This window comes from Alternaria burnsii (assembly GCF_013036055.1).
Source record: "Alternaria burnsii strain CBS107.38 chromosome Unknown 750, whole genome shotgun sequence".
Taxonomy (NCBI): Eukaryota; Fungi; Ascomycota; class Dothideomycetes; order Pleosporales; family Pleosporaceae; genus Alternaria; species Alternaria burnsii.
In genome coordinates this window covers 2688271-2703589 of record NW_024066108.1, presented here as the reverse complement: position 1 = coordinate 2703589, position 15319 = coordinate 2688271, and the positions used below count along the sequence as shown (strand labels likewise).

The 15319-nt window shown below is 51.2% G+C and overlaps 6 protein-coding genes across 6 annotated transcripts; 2 read left to right on the top strand and 4 right to left on the bottom strand.

Annotated features, from left to right (window-relative positions):
* Nucleotides 1–260: 260 nt before the first annotated feature.
* GT037_002346 (zn 2cys6 transcriptional activator) lies at nucleotides 261–2772 on the bottom strand (the record flags this gene model as incomplete). The annotated part of the gene is made up of 4 exons (XM_038927393.1): nucleotides 261–1141; nucleotides 1193–1470; nucleotides 1521–2362; nucleotides 2578–2772. The coding sequence occupies 4 exons, from the start codon at nucleotides 2770–2772 to the stop codon at nucleotides 261–263; spliced, it is 2196 nt and encodes a 731-aa protein (XP_038790685.1).
* Nucleotides 2773–3920: 1148 nt separating this feature from the next.
* Nucleotides 3921–4397, bottom strand: GT037_002345 (60s ribosomal protein l34; the record flags this gene model as incomplete). Its single annotated transcript, XM_038927392.1, has 3 exons — nucleotides 3921–4127; nucleotides 4177–4290; nucleotides 4374–4397. The coding sequence occupies 3 exons, from the start codon at nucleotides 4395–4397 to the stop codon at nucleotides 3921–3923; spliced, it is 345 nt and encodes a 114-aa protein (XP_038790684.1).
* Nucleotides 4398–4712: 315 nt separating this feature from the next.
* On the bottom strand, nucleotides 4713–4946 carry GT037_002344 (uncharacterized protein; the record flags this gene model as incomplete). Its single annotated transcript, XM_038927391.1, has 1 exon — nucleotides 4713–4946. One exon carries the CDS (start codon nucleotides 4944–4946, stop codon nucleotides 4713–4715), a length of 234 nt encoding a protein of 77 aa, XP_038790683.1.
* Nucleotides 4947–5117: 171 nt separating this feature from the next.
* GT037_002343 (procn-domain-containing protein) lies at nucleotides 5118–12384 on the top strand (the record flags this gene model as incomplete). The annotated part of the gene is made up of 3 exons (XM_038927390.1): nucleotides 5118–9667; nucleotides 9722–9824; nucleotides 9889–12384. 3 exons carry the CDS (start codon nucleotides 5118–5120, stop codon nucleotides 12382–12384), a joined length of 7149 nt encoding a protein of 2382 aa, XP_038790682.1.
* A 411-nt stretch (nucleotides 12385–12795) lies between these two features.
* Nucleotides 12796–13069, bottom strand: GT037_002342 (uncharacterized protein; the record flags this gene model as incomplete). Its single annotated transcript, XM_038927389.1, has 2 exons — nucleotides 12796–12884; nucleotides 12934–13069. The coding sequence occupies 2 exons, from the start codon at nucleotides 13067–13069 to the stop codon at nucleotides 12796–12798; spliced, it is 225 nt and encodes a 74-aa protein (XP_038790681.1).
* Nucleotides 13070–13433: 364 nt separating this feature from the next.
* On the top strand, nucleotides 13434–15166 carry GT037_002341 (uncharacterized protein; the record flags this gene model as incomplete). The annotated part of the gene is made up of 3 exons (XM_038927388.1): nucleotides 13434–13505; nucleotides 13555–14175; nucleotides 14234–15166. The coding sequence occupies 3 exons, from the start codon at nucleotides 13434–13436 to the stop codon at nucleotides 15164–15166; spliced, it is 1626 nt and encodes a 541-aa protein (XP_038790680.1).
* Between the last annotated feature and the right edge of the window lie 153 nt (nucleotides 15167–15319).

Sequence of the window (15319 nt, the reverse complement as noted above, 5' to 3'; positions counted from 1 at the left end):
GCTGGAAAATATGTAGGTCACAATTTTTACTCTCTTGCTAAAAGTCATAGCGAATACTTGCAGAATACCTTTTCAGGCGTACCAGAGATTGGCAAAAAGCAACAAAAGTTGATAGTGATAGTAAGATCTCTACGGAGGACTCCCAAACGCCACGCTAATACAACGGCAAATTGCAAACTGGAGAATGGCCCATCCCAATAGCACTAAGAAGATTGAAATGATCGCGGTTTACCCGACAGAAACTGACAACTTTGAGCCTTTTAGACACCAAAGTCGTTTCCAAAATTACCGCTACCGTACGTCCAATCTGGCTGGGTGTCCAACAACCACGATACAGAATCGAACATCTCGAAACTGTTCGCGCTAGCCATGCCGTTTGTCAGCTGAAGGGGCATACTTAAAGTGTTGACGTGCGGATTGAAGTTCGGAAGAGTATGGGCTGGGTTCTCAACGACGCCAGGGGGTGGTGTAGAGTTACTAGATGAGTCTGGGTTGGTGGGGTTCGTCATAACCGTATTCTCGAGTTGTTCCGCAGCACCGCTGACCTGCGCCTCTCGCCAGCGCCATGCGCAATCGAACACCACACTCATGCTCATGCGACTGCGAATGATGAGACCAAGAGGATCATCTAGCATACCAATACTACCTCGTCTTTGGCTCTGCTGCTGATGCTGCTGCTGGTTGTGGTGGTTGAACATGGAATTCATCCCTGAATTGCTGAGAGACGGTGATTGTGAGAGGCTGTGTAGGCTGCGTCCACGAGAACTCTCTTTCCATAGCTGCGCCAAAACTTCGGCAAATCGATCCAGGAGATCGTTTGACCACACTTTGGACTTCCTCAGCGCATCCACAGTTTGTAGAACGAACTGGCGACCTTTGTCTGCGGGCAATTTGCTGGCGAAGTCTGAATTAAGGAGCTTCAGCAAAGCAAATCCGGCTGCAAGAGCCATTTGCATGACGTAGTATGGAACATAGAGTAGCCTTCCTTCACGCTGCAGTTTGAATACACGCTCGAGGTAGGCCGTTGCAGCAAAGTATAGTGCGACAAGATCGTCTCGTCGCTCGAGGCGAAGTTCCGGACTGAAGAATGAGTATAGGTGGAGATGTAGTGCAACTGCATAGTGATATAGTTCTTCTAAACCTGTTCGAAAAGTCAGAGATCATTGAGTATGGCTAAGGTCGTTAGACATACCACTGTCCACTCCGTCAAGTGAGCTATTCTCTTCCTTCACGCGCTCTTCTTTCAGGCGATCGGCTTCAAGGCTCATGTAGCTTATCGCCGCACCCTCCGCAAAGCGGTGGCTGTTGGAAGAGTATAGAAGCTTATTGATCCTGCTTGCCGCCATTTCCTGGCGCAAGCGGACAAACAGCGTTGGTGGTATTATGCGCATGTGCTCTTCGTCGTCCACCTTGAACTCTAACGTCGAATCGTAAAGCGTTATGGAAGGCTGTCCGTTTCCTGTAGACACACTATACTACGTCAGCGTTTGCGGTATACATTTGAATGGCAGCGAACTCACGTTTGAGCAACAATGTTGCAGACTGCCCATGTGCGCAACCGATCGTGTATATCCTCGCGCCGCAGCTGCATCTTTGTCCTAGAAAAATCGTCTGGGTGTGTCGGCTGATGCAACCCAATCTGCATGGCAACCTGCATCATGGCGCCGCATAGTATGAAGGTCGGATCCGTCACCGTCCGCTCCGCCGGAAGGGGCCAGGTACAAAGTAGACATAACGCCTTGACTACATGGTGGTTCGGCTGGTTTCTAATCGAATCCCAGATGAGATCGCTCAGCGGTTTGGAGAGATCCTTAAGAAGAGACGGTCGTGGCCCATAGCGCCGAGCTGCGACAGCAATTATTGCCCAGAACAGCAACTTGTGATCTTGCGAGTAATATTCGTCTGGCGAACGTACTTGGTCTAGGAATGGCAAGAATGGATGGTATAGCTGGAAGTACTCGGCGAAGAGCTCATTAACCTCCCCATGACCAAGGCGCACTTCGCCTGTACCAAGCGCGAAGATCATAGGCGAACCGCTGCGCAGGTCTAGCAGAGACGTCGCTGCCACTTGTGTATGCTGTGTCTGTAGGAATGCGTCGTCTTCCACTTTGGGGACCGGGCCGGGAGTGAAGCCATGGTTGTCTGGCGCTTGCTGTGGAGCATTCAAGACAGGCTGATTCGGCGTGGACTGGCCCTCGTACATGGCGAGACGTTCGCGCAAGTACTCCATCTCCTTCTCCATCTCGGCATTTCTATTACGCTTTCCGACGCGCTTGAAGTTGGGTTCGATTACGCATCGCAGGTTTTGCTTCTGACATCGCGCACAACTGACAAAGGGATCTTGCTGGACGTTACACTTGAGCTGCGAAGGCACAGTTAGTGGGGACCTGGAACACTGACGTCTGACAGCCTCATGGTTGGTGGTAGGCGCATGTCGGGAAGATGTGAATCATCATCATAGACGGACACACGTACTGGTGGCGGCCAGGCATAAGCGGGCGCACTCATGCTTGAGACAGAGCTCACCAACGGGCGCGCGTTCCTCTATGGCGTCATATACAAAAAAAAAGTACTTACCTTCTGCTGGCGACACTCATTGCACGCGCGCTTCACGGCGGTATTGCGCCGCGACGACGACGAGGGCCGCGTATCGCCGTCGCCATTTTCATCGTCGTCGCTGGATGCGGAGCGCTTGAAGCCTCGGGTGTGTGTGCTGTTGGGGCTTTGGAACGGATGCGGTAGGCCTGGTAGTCCTGGCGTCGTTGGTGACATGGAATGCAGCATATTGCTCGACATATCCGACCGATATCGCAGGGAATTTAGGTTGTGAGGGTAGGTGGAAGTGGGGGTCCAGCTGGTGTGAGTCCGAGGCCGCAAGCGCGTGCGAAGCTTGACCAGCTGCCAGACCACGTCTCTGACTCCAATGCCGCGGGAGACTCTCTCGATCACCTGGGCATGCGCGCCATTGACTGCTATCGCAAGCTGCAAGCTCCTGCAGGATGCCGCCGAACTATGGGCTCCAGGCCGCGGGCGAGCTTGTCAGAATTGGTCAAAATTCTCCAATCACAGCTTGGGAACCCATGCTGAATCGCGGCACCCAGCCTCGTTCAGGTAGGCTCCACCGCTGGTATCCGAGATACTCTCTATGCGTCACGAGCTGGTCTCTGAATTATTCGCATTTACATGTAAAGGCATATCCGAGGCTGCCTTTACAACAGGGTGCGCCGAGCGTGCGGGCGAAGCTCGTTGTTTTCTGACTTGTGTACTCATGATTACTGGTACTCTCAAGGCACATGCAGGAATCTAACTTGCAACTCTGACAAAAGTGACGGTTCATGCATATGGAAAGTAAGCATTAGTGTTCGGATTGAGACTTCCAAAAACGAGTCTTTACACAACTTCATGCTACGTAAGATGATCAACATGACATTTGAAGAGTTACGCATCCAGATTGACCTTGTGACATTATTACCATGTACGTCGTGAGTGAAGGTGTAGACTGTTGAGCGCATTTGTGATCTCATTAGAGAACGCAGTGGATCGAAATGGGAACCTCCCAGAGCTGCAGTGGCATCGCTGATTTGTGTGAGATGGTAAATCGGTCAGCCATTGGCTGTTGCCTGATCCCGTACATTCTCCCATCTTGTGCAGGCTAAGAGACTTCAGGCACTTGGGAGATGAGATTGAAGTAGCATTCAAGCCACCAAGCTCCCTTGATGGCGTCACAGTAGTATTCGCTGGAAACACGTCGTGTAGCTTGTGGATGTATTCGTGACCCTACTCAGCTACATCCTGGCGGAGTGACGTAGAAATCGTCTTGATATCGTAAAAGCCGACCGAACCAGGAGACTGCCCATAATGCACATGAACACCGAAGACCCAGTTTTGACATGCTAAACCCCTTCACTCAATGCAACCGCCTAACGCTTCTTTTGCTGGGACTCCTTGAGGACCTTCTTGACGACCTTCTGCTCCTCGATCAGGAAAGCACGGACGATGCGGTCCTGGACGCAGCCGGCGCATCGCGATCCACCGTAGGCGCGCTGGACGGTCTTCTTGGGGCGGGAAACCTGGGCGTACTCGCGGGGGCGGAGGGCTGGGACACCCTGGAGCTTGGAACCGCAGTCCTACGAACTGTCAACAGCAGGCCTGTACATGCGTCCAGGTCTGACTTACACCGCACTTGGGGGCAGTGCCCTTCTTCTTGATGTGCAGGTAACGGAGCTCACCACCGGGCGTCTTGATGACGCGGACCTTCTGGCTCTTGGTGTTGTAGGGGGCGCGACGCCTCTGCCCGTTGTTAGTCTACAGTCCTAACAATTCCAAGATCCTCAATCGCCTCCTCCAGCGCTCGGGTTTGCGGTGCGACGTACGTAGGTGAGTCTGTTGGACGGCATTGTGATAGATTTCCCGGGGAATCAGTGGGCGATTGTCTGTTGTGCGTGTGAGCGGGCTGATGTCGGGAGTGGTATTGCGGATGGACACAATCGTACCTGGGTCTGAAGACTGTGGGTTAGTATCGTCGAAGAAATTCCCAGGACGGCGAGATTGCTTACCACTGTTGTCGTCGTTGGTTAGTGAGACCGTCGAAATTTCGTGTGCTCGGTTAGCTGACCTGCACTAGTACGCTAGACAAGGCCCCGGGACTTTCCAGACCCGCTGTCACGTGATGACAGGCCGTGCGCAGCGGCCTTGCAAGAAGATTCACTAGACTATGCCGCGAGAACATCTCCATCGCCACTCCACACAACGCGCGGAGGTTGTATCTCTGCTTTGTGTGCGCCGCCAACTACACGACTTTCGAGCTTCTGGAGATTGTCTGGAAATCCACGCGCCGACGCGAATTCCCCTTCTTCAATCGCGGCGCCGTCCGCAAAAGCTGAGGACCCGACTCCTAAGCTTGTCGCGCGACCGACTGTGCTCAACCCACGAGTCCAGTATAGCATTGCGATCGCGTTACTAAGGTTAGTTACTCTCTTCAAGTCTCTTTTTCACGGGGGCCTCCCAACGACCGTATGTTTCAACGCCAACAAAAGAGGCGCATCTTTCGTTTGGTTTCGCGTTTTCATCCCTTCTGACGACATCAGATTTCCTTCTCTACCCTAATTCCAGTCAACATGGCTTTCCCTCCCCCTCCTCCCCCACCACCACCAGGGCCCCCGGGCTCTGGATTCGCGCCACCACCTCCTCCTCCCCCGGGTCCTCCAGGTTCTGGATATGCGCCGCCGCCGCCGCCGCCCCCTCCTGGACCACCAGGCTCTGCTGTAGGCCCGCCTGGCATGCGACCACCCATCGACCCGCAAGTCGCAAAGTTTGCACAGAAGAAGAAGGACTGGTTACGGCAACAACGCCAGAGATTTGGCGAGAAGCGCAAGGCAGGCTACGTCGAGACACAAAAGGCGGATCTACCCCCGGAGCATCTGCGCAAGGTGTTCAGAGATATTGGAGACGTATCCCAGAAGAAGTTCACCACGGACAAGCGAAGCTATCTCGGTGCACTCAAGTTCATGCCACATGCCGTTCTCAAGCTTTTGGAGAACATGCCCATGCCTTGGGAGAGTAGACGCGATGTAAAAGTCCTCTACCACACCAACGGATGTCTGACACTAGTCAACGAGGTCCCTCGTGTGATTGAGCCTGTCTTTCATGCTCAATGGGCAGCTATGTGGTTAGCTATGAGGAAGGAGAAGAGCGATCGCCGACATTTCAAGCGCATGCGCTTCCCGCCCTTTGACGATGAAGAGCCGCCTCTATCATACTCGGAGAACATTGAAGATGTTGAGCCCCTGGAGCCTATTCAGCTGGAGCTCGACGAGGACGAAGACAGCCCCGTATACGAGTGGTTCTACGAGCACCGGGCGCTTCTCGATACTCCACATGTCAATGGACCGAGCTATGAGACATGGAACTTGGACCTGCCTCAGATGGCAACGTTATACCGTCTCAGCAAGCAGCTCCTAAGCGACATTGTAGACAAGAACTATTTCCACATGTTTGACATGGACAGCTTCCAGACAGCAAAGGCACTCAACGTTGCGATACCCGGAGGACCCCGCTTCGAGCCATTGTACAAGGACATCGACCCGAATGACGAGGATTTTGGCGAGTTCAACGCCATTGATCGCATCATTTTCCGATCTCCCATTCGTACAGAGTACCGCGTGTCATACCCATATCTATACAACTCCCTGCCGCGAAGTGTCAAGCTGGCTTGGTATTCTCATCCGCAGGTCGTATACGTTCGTGCTGAGGATCCGGATTTGCCAGCTTTCTACTTCGATCCTGGAATCAACCCCATCTCTTCCAGAGCCGTTGCTCCGAAGAACATCTCCGTAAGCCATGAGGATATGGTCTTTGGCGAAGACGACGAGGACGACGAGGACGACTTCCAGATGCCAGAAGAGATGGAACCTTTCATGGCCGATGAGGAGCTCTCCACTTCAGAAACTGCTTCAGCCATCGCACTTTGGTGGGCACCTCACCCATTCGACAAACGATCAGGTCGCATGGTACGAGCACAAGACGTACCTCTAGTCAAGCAGTGGTATCTTGAGCACGTTCCTGCAGGTCAGCCTGTCAAAGTCCGGGTCTCATACCAGAAATTGCTAAAGACTTTTGTCTTGAACGAGTTGCATAAGAAGCCACCACAAGCACAAAATAAGCAGAATTTGATGCGGACGCTCAAGAGCACCAAGTTCTTCCAGCAGACCAAGATTGATTGGGTTGAGGCGGGCCTGCAGGTCTGCCGACAAGGTTACAACATGTTGAACCTGCTTATTCACCGGAAGAACTTGACGTATCTGCATCTTGATTACAACTTCAATTTGAAGCCTGTCAAGACGCTCACCACCAAGGAGCGGAAGAAGTCGCGTTTCGGAAACGCTTTCCACCTTATGCGTGAGATTCTGAGGTTGACCAAGCTCATCGTTGATGCCCAGGTCCAGTACCGTCTAGGCAACATCGACGCTTTCCAACTTGCTGATGGCATCCTCTACGCCTTCAACCACGTTGGTCAGTTGACTGGCATGTACCGATACAAGTACAAACTGATGCACCAGATTCGTTCTTGCAAGGACCTGAAGCATCTGATTTACTACCGGTTCAACTCTGGCCCCGTTGGTAAGGGACCGGGCTGTGGTTTCTGGGCCCCTGCTTGGAGAGTCTGGTTGTTCTTCATGCGCGGTATCATCCCTCTGCTGGAGCGCTGGCTCGGTAACTTGCTCTCCCGTCAATTTGAAGGCAGACATAGCAAAGGTGTCGCGAAGACTGTCACAAAGCAGCGTGTTGAATCCCACTTTGACTTGGAGCTCCGCGCTGCCGTCATGAGTGATCTCATGGATATGATGCCTGAGGGAATCAAGCAAAACAAGGTCAACACTGTTTTGCAGCACCTGTCGGAAGCATGGCGTTGCTGGAAGAGTAACATTCCCTGGAAGGTACCCGGTCTACCAGCGCCGATCGAGAACATCATCCTGCGATACGTCAAGAGCAAGGCAGACTGGTGGATCTCGGTCGCACACTACAACCGTGAGCGTATTCGACGCGGCGCTACAGTTGACAAGACTGTGGCCAAGAAGAACCTGGGACGATTGACGCGTCTGTGGCTCAAGGCCGAACAGGAGAGGCAGCACAACTACATGAAGGATGGTCCTTACGTCTCTTCCGAAGAGGCTGTTGCCATCTACACGACCATGGTACATTGGCTGGAGGCGAGGAAGTTCCAACCAATTCCCTTCCCTAGCGTCTCTTACAAGCACGACACCAAGATTCTCATCTTGGCGTTAGAGCGCCTCAGAGAGGCGTACTCTGTCAAGGGTAGACTCAACCAGAGTCAGCGTGAAGAATTGGCACTCATCGAGCAGGCTTATGATTCTCCGGGTACTACTCTGGCGCGTATTAAGCGCTTCCTACTTACCCAGCGTGCTTTCAAGGAGGTTGGAATCGACATGAACGACAACTACAGCAACATCAACCCGGTCTACGACATCGAGCCCATGGAGAAGATCACTGATGCCTACCTTGACCAATACCTGTGGTACCAAGCTGATCAACGGCATCTGTTCCCAGCCTGGATCAAGCCCTCAGACTCTGAGGTTCCGCCTCTCCTGACATACAAGTGGGCACAGGGTATCAACAACCTTGACAAGGTCTGGGAAACTCAAGATGGAGAGTGTAACGTCATGATTGAGACTCAGCTGTCGAAGGTCTACGAGAAGATTGATCTAACCATGTTGAACCGTTTGTTGCGTCTCATCATGGACCACAATTTGGCAGACTACATCACGGCGAAGAACAACGTGCAGCTCAACTACAAGGATATGAACCACGTCAACGCTTACGGTATGATCCGTGGTCTACAATTCTCCGGATTCGTCTTCCAGTTCTATGGTCTCGTGCTGGATATCCTCCTTCTAGGTTTGCAGCGTGCGAACGAGATTGCTGGTGCACCAGAAAGCCCGAACGATTTCCTGCAGTTCAAGGACAGGGACACCGAGGTCCGCCACCCGATCCGATTGTACACCAGGTACATTGACCGTATCTGGGTCTTCTTCAGGTTCACCGCTGATGAGTCGCGCGATCTGATTCAGCGTTTCTTGACTGAGAACCCGGACCCTAATTTCGAAAACGTTGTCGGGTATAAGAACAAGAAATGTTGGCCACGTGACTCTAGGATGCGACTGATGCGTCACGATGTCAACCTGGGTCGCGCAGTCTTTTGGGATCTCAAGAACCGCCTTCCGCGGTCAGTAACCACGATTGAGTGGGACGACACTTTCGCTAGTGTTTACAGTCGTGACAACCCCAACCTGCTCTTCTCGATGAATGGCTTTGAAGTCCGCATCTTGCCCAAGATCCGCAACTTGACTGGCGAATTCCCTGTTAAGGACAGTGTATGGTCGCTCGTCGACAACTCTACCAAGGAGCGTACCGCAGATGCTTTCTTGCAGGTCACCGAGGAAGACATTCAAAAGTTCAACAACCGCATTAGGCAAATCCTTATGTCGTCTGGATCCACTACATTCACGAAGATTGCCAACAAGTGGAACACGACTCTCATCGCACTCTTCACTTACTACCGTGAGGCCGCCGTCTCCACTGTCAATCTACTTGATACCATCGTCAAGTGCGAAACCAAGATCCAGACGCGTGTGAAGATTGGTCTTAACTCAAAGATGCCGTCTCGTTTCCCTCCTGCCGTGTTCTACACACCGAAGGAGCTGGGTGGTCTAGGTATGATCTCCGGATCCCACATCCTCATCCCCACCAGCGACAAACGATGGTCAAAGCAGACTGACACTGGTGTTACGCACTACCGTGCCGGTATGTCGCACGATGAAGAGACTCTCATTCCTAACATTTTCCGTTACATCATCCCTTGGGAGTCCGAGTTCGTCGACTCCCAGCGTGTGTGGATGGAGTATTCTCAGAAGCGCCAAGAGGCTCAACAACAGAACCGACGACTAACCTTGGAGGATCTGGAGGACAGCTGGGACCGTGGTCTTCCTCGTATCAACACACTGTTCCAAAAGGATCGTTCCACTCTCAGTTTTGACAAGGGTTTCCGCGCACGTACGGAGTTCAAGATCTACCAACACATGAAGAGCAACCCGTTCTGGTGGACAAGCCAACGCCACGACGGTAAGCTCTGGAATTTGAACGCATATAGGTAAGTTATGATTGTACGAAATGCACCTGAGACATACACTGACTTCGTCTGTAGAACAGATGTTATCCAAGCCTTGGGTGGTGTTGAAACCATCCTGGAGCATACATTGTTCAAGGCGACGGCTTTCCCATCGTGGGAAGGTCTCTTTTGGGAAAAGGTAAGAAATATCCTCGTGCGAACTGCACGTGAGACATACACTGACTTCGTATACGTATCTTTAGGCATCAGGTTTTGAAGAATCAATGAAGTTCAAGAAGCTTACCAACGCCCAACGTTCCGGTCTTAACCAGATTCCCAACCGTCGCTTCACTCTTTGGTGGTCACCAACCATCAACCGAGCCAACGTCTATGTCGGTTTCCAGGTCCAGCTGGATCTTACGGGTATCTTCTTGCACGGAAAAATCCCCACGCTCAAGATCTCGCTCATTCAAATCTTCCGAGCCCATTTGTGGCAGAAGATTCACGAATCGGTTGTCATGGACTTGTGTCAGGTCTTCGACCAGGAGCTCGAAGCTCTTGGTATCGAGACTGTCCAGAAGGAGACTATCCATCCCCGAAAGTCGTACAAGATGAACAGCTCTTGCGCTGACATCCTGCTTTTCGCCAGCCATAAGTGGAGTGTCTCACCGCCGTCTATGCTTTACGACACCAAGGATACCATGAGCGCTACCACAACGAACAAGTTCTGGATAGACGTCCAACTACGATATGGTGATTACGATTCTCATGACATCGAGCGATACGTACGCGCAAAGTACCTTGACTACACTCAGGATAGCATGAGTATCTACCCGTCTGCTACTGGTCTTATGATCGGTATCGACCTGGCCTACAACCTGTACTCAGCGTACGGACAATACTTCCCTGGTCTCAAACAGCTCGTTCAGCAAGCAATGGCCAAGGTCATGAAGGCCAACCCTGCCCTTTACGTCCTTCGTGAGCGTATCAGGAAGGGTCTTCAGCTGTACGCGTCAGAAAGTTCTCAAGAGTTCCTCAACTCGCAGAACTACTCTGAACTGTTCAGCAACCAGATCCAATTGTTTATCGATGACACCAACGTCTATCGTGTAACAATCCACAAGACCTTCGAAGGTAACTTGACGACAAAACCTATCAACGGTGCCATCTTCATCTTCAACCCTCGCACTGGACAACTGTTCTTGAAGATTATCCACACGAGTGTCTGGGCTGGTCAGAAGCGTCTTGGTCAATTGGCGAAGTGGAAGACTGCTGAAGAAGTGGCGGCTCTCATTCGATCTCTGCCCGTGGAAGAGCAGCCGAAGCAGCTTATCGTGACCCGTAAGGGTCTGCTCGACCCTCTCGAGGTGCATTTGCTTGATTTCCCCAACATCTCCATCCGTGCCTCGGAATTGCAACTCCCCTTCCAGGCTGCTATGAAGGTCGAGAAGCTTGGTGACATGATTCTTCGAGCGACCGGACCTCAGATGGTGCTCTTCAACTTGTACGACGAGTGGCTCAAGACGATCTCTTCGTACACCGCTTTCTCTCGTTTGATCCTCATTTTGCGTGCATTGCACGTCAACCAGGACAAGACCAAGCTACTGCTGCGGCCAGATAAGACCGTCATCACGCAAGAACATCACATCTGGCCCTCACTAGCTGATGAAGATTGGATCAAGGTCGAGGTACAATTGCGAGATCTCATCCTGCTTGACTATGGAAAGAAGAACAATGTCAACACTTCATCGCTCACCAGCAGTGAAGTCCGTGACATTATCCTCGGTATGGAGATCTCTGCACCTTCGATGCAACGTCAGCAAGCTGCCGAAATCGACAAGCAGCAAGAAGAGCAACAGCAGTTGACTGCTGTGACGACCAAGACCCAAAACATCCACGGTGAGGAGATGGTTGTCACCACTACGTCGCAATACGAACAGGCGTCGTTCGCTTCCAAGACTGAGTGGCGGACGAGGGCCGTGGCCACTTCCAACTTGCGCACTCGTGCGAATAACATCTACATCAACTCTGAGGATGTCAAGGAAGAGGGCCACTTTACGTACGTCATGCCCAAGAATGTGCTGAAGCGCTTCATCACCATCGCCGACCTCCGTGTCCAGGTTGCTGGTTACCTGTACGGAAGGTCTCCGCCAGACAACGACCAGGTCAAGGAGATTAGCACGATCGTCATGATTCCTCAAGTCGGAAACACCCGCGATGTTCAGCTTCCCAAGGAATTGCCCAGACATGAGTACCTTGATAACCTTGAGCCTCTGGGCATTATTCACACTGTTAGTGGTAATGAGCCACCATACATGCAAGCCAGCGATGTTACCCAGCACGCTCGCCTCATGAACCAGCACGCCAGTTGGGACAAGAAGACTGTCTCCATGACCGTCTCCTTCACCCCTGGTTCCGTTTCACTCGCTGCCTGGGCTCTTACCCCGAACGGCTACAAATGGGGTGCTGAGAACAAGGACACCATGTCCGACAACCCGACAGGTTTCAGCACCAGCTTTGGCGAGAAGTGCCAGTTGCTGCTGTCAGACAAAATACGAGGCTACTTCCTGGTGCCAGATAACGGCATCTGGAACTACAGCTTCATGGGTAGCACATTCGGTTCTGTAGAAAAGAAGCCAGTTCACGTGCGTCTCGATACGCCTGTCCGCTTCTACGACAGTATACATCGACCACTGCATTTCCACAACTTTGCCGAGTTGGAAGACGTCTGGGTCGATCGCGAGAACCAGTTTGAGTAGGTGGATTAGTGTACAAAAAAAGAAGGGGTGCATTGAGGAGGCTTATACCATCTTACGGAGTTCCTAAGGGTTGGCGTTTTTGCATCACATGATCAACTGCATGGAAAGTGGAGAATGGGCGATGATTGAGACTCAGTCAAAAATGTGTATAGTGTATTATAATGTTATAAGCGAAATGCAAGTGCTACTTTCAGCTATATTATGGGCATCCAAAGTATTCGCTGATTCGTTTTGATCTAAGCTTGTTCGTTGTCGCCAAAGGCGATATTATATATTGCATTCTAAAACATGGGTTATAACCTATTGAAAACGATCAAGTTGATGTAAATTACGAACGTATATACAGCTTTGCGAGGTCTTCTAAGTCGTCTACTCAAAGTACGTCCGGCTTTAGTGATGGCATCAGAGTTTCTACCGATGGGCTAGCATTTTAGTTTTGCGCTCCAGGACCTTTGGTTCTAGCAATGGCGATGGCGTCAGGAGAGGGTTGAAAGTTGTGACTGTTTGGTCGCTTAGCATCGCACTCAGCTCTTGAAGTGATGAACATACCCTTGCTTTTCCTATTCTCGAGAGTAAATGCCAAGTCTCCCTTGTCCGTTACAGCTGAAGAAGCAGAAGTTGATGTCATCGGGTTCATCGCAGGCTTTAGAGGCCGCTTTCCGCTGGAAAACGATTCGTGCGGCATAACTGATGTCAAGGTTAAAGTCCAAACTCGAACGGCATCAAAGATTGGCTATTCGGCTGGTAGGGGTTCTAAGTTGTTGATAGGAGATGCGCACCTCCTGCAAGCAGTACCCCGCACCTCCCTCTTCGGGCAGCCACGCGGGGTGTTTGCGTCGCACAACCGACCACTATCTGATGAAGTTGCGACGATGCAAATGCGATGACATGCATTACATCCTGGAGGACGGTATCACGGTTGTCAGCACGAAGACGTAATGGTGCTAAGCGCGGTCGTCAACAATATGTCAATTTGGAGCTGATATAGATGAACTGGAACACACTCTTCCTTTTCTTAGTCGACGCTTCTCTCGGTTGATTGAATCACAATGATTAGCACTATTTTCAGTCTAATTACCGTACAGAATGCTGAGTATACTGTTGTTAGCTTGGGTGTCTACGTGATTATCTCAGCCAATCTATGTATATGCTGTACTAATGTATCTCCAGATCACTTTGCTATGTATCTATCGCGTCTACTTTCACCCTTTATCCTCATTCCCCGGTCCTCTGTCCTACAAGATAAGCGGATGGCCTCTCGTCTGGCAGGCCTATATCGGCAATCGTCACATCTGCCACCTCCACGATCATCAGAAATATGGTCCTGTGGTTCGGATTTCTCCTAACGCGCTTTCCTTCAATACTGCGTCTGCACTCCATACTATTTATGCCCCGCGCAACGCCAATGTGAAGAAGGGAGAGTGGTATAAAACTTTCGATATAGCTGCTGGAACGTATAGCAGCTTCACAGAAACGAGTAGGGACAAACATGCAGCAAAGAGGAGGTGGATGGGTCCTATCTTTTCGCCTGAAAGTCTGAATTCAAATGAGCAGACGGTGCGTGGTATCATAGAACGGTTTTGTGAGACTTTGAGGAGTTTCAGGCAAGACTGTAAAGAAGAAAGCAATGGTGATTGGGGAGAGAAATGGAATGCTAGCGAGATGAGCACATACCTCGGATTTGATATCATGGGGGCACTCGTGTTTGGGAGCAGATTTGAGACGGTGCAAAAAGAGATGTTTAGGCCGTTGGCCAGCTCAGTTTTACCAGCTAGCATGTTGATGTACTGGGTACGAGTTCTCTACACACCCGGATACCGCTACCCTTAGTGCTAATCTCGAATAACAGATTTCGTATCTGCCCCCAGCATTGATCGTACGGCCTATGTTAAGAACTAGGCTATTCGAGATATTAGGCGGTAAATCTGTTACAGACAATAATCGCTTGATCGATTATGGTGCCACCCAAGTTCGATTACAACAATCGAAAGTCAAGGCAGAGAGAGATAGTAACTCCCAACGAGTAGATTTTCTTTCGCATCTGGTTACAGCAAGGGATAAGAAAACTGATTGGCATCCTTCGACAGCAGATCTCGGTACCGAGAGTCTCAACCTGATGAATGCTGGGGCGGATCCCTTCAGTGGGGTTCTTGCCGGAGCTATCTTCTACCTAGTGCGAAACCCGGATGCACTTCGCAGAGTTACTCAAGAGATACGATCGTCTTTTACCTCGCCTTCCGAAATTGTCAATGGCTCAGTACTAAATCACTGCACCTACCTCTACGCTGTCATCGAAGAGACCCTTCGTCGCACCGCGCCGGTACCCAGCCACCTTCCACGCATCGTCTTAGACGGAGGTATGGAGATCGATGGCGTTCACATCCCGACCGGCACAACAGTAGGCGTACCAATGTATGCTCTACACAACGACCCCACCCGTTTCCCTGCACCATTTGCTTTCTTACCCGAACGGTGGATCGAGTCGCCTTCCAACCCCGCTTCCTCCATCGCCTTCGCCCGAAGGGCATTTTTCCCGTTCAGCATTGGCAGTAGGATGTGTAGTGGCAGAAACCTAGCATACTTGCAATTGAAGTTGACACTGGCACATTTACTCTGGCGCTTCGACCTACGATTGGCCCCTGATGAGCCCGAGTCTGGAGGTGGGAAGCCAGGATTGGGTATTGGAAGAGAAAGATCTGATGAATTTCAGATGTGGGATGCACTCGGATTCGGAAGAGACGGACCGATGGTCCAGGTTAGGGTTGCACAGGTGGAGTCTTGACGGCTTAGATGGAAAGGAAGAGAGAAGGCATTGATTTGGAGTGTCAAATGTTGAAATGCTGAATTGGCGACTGATCGTAAACTTTTGAAAGAACCTTTGCCATGATGTCTCCATGCAGCTATTGCTCTCCATCTCATACTCAGTTTCAAATGT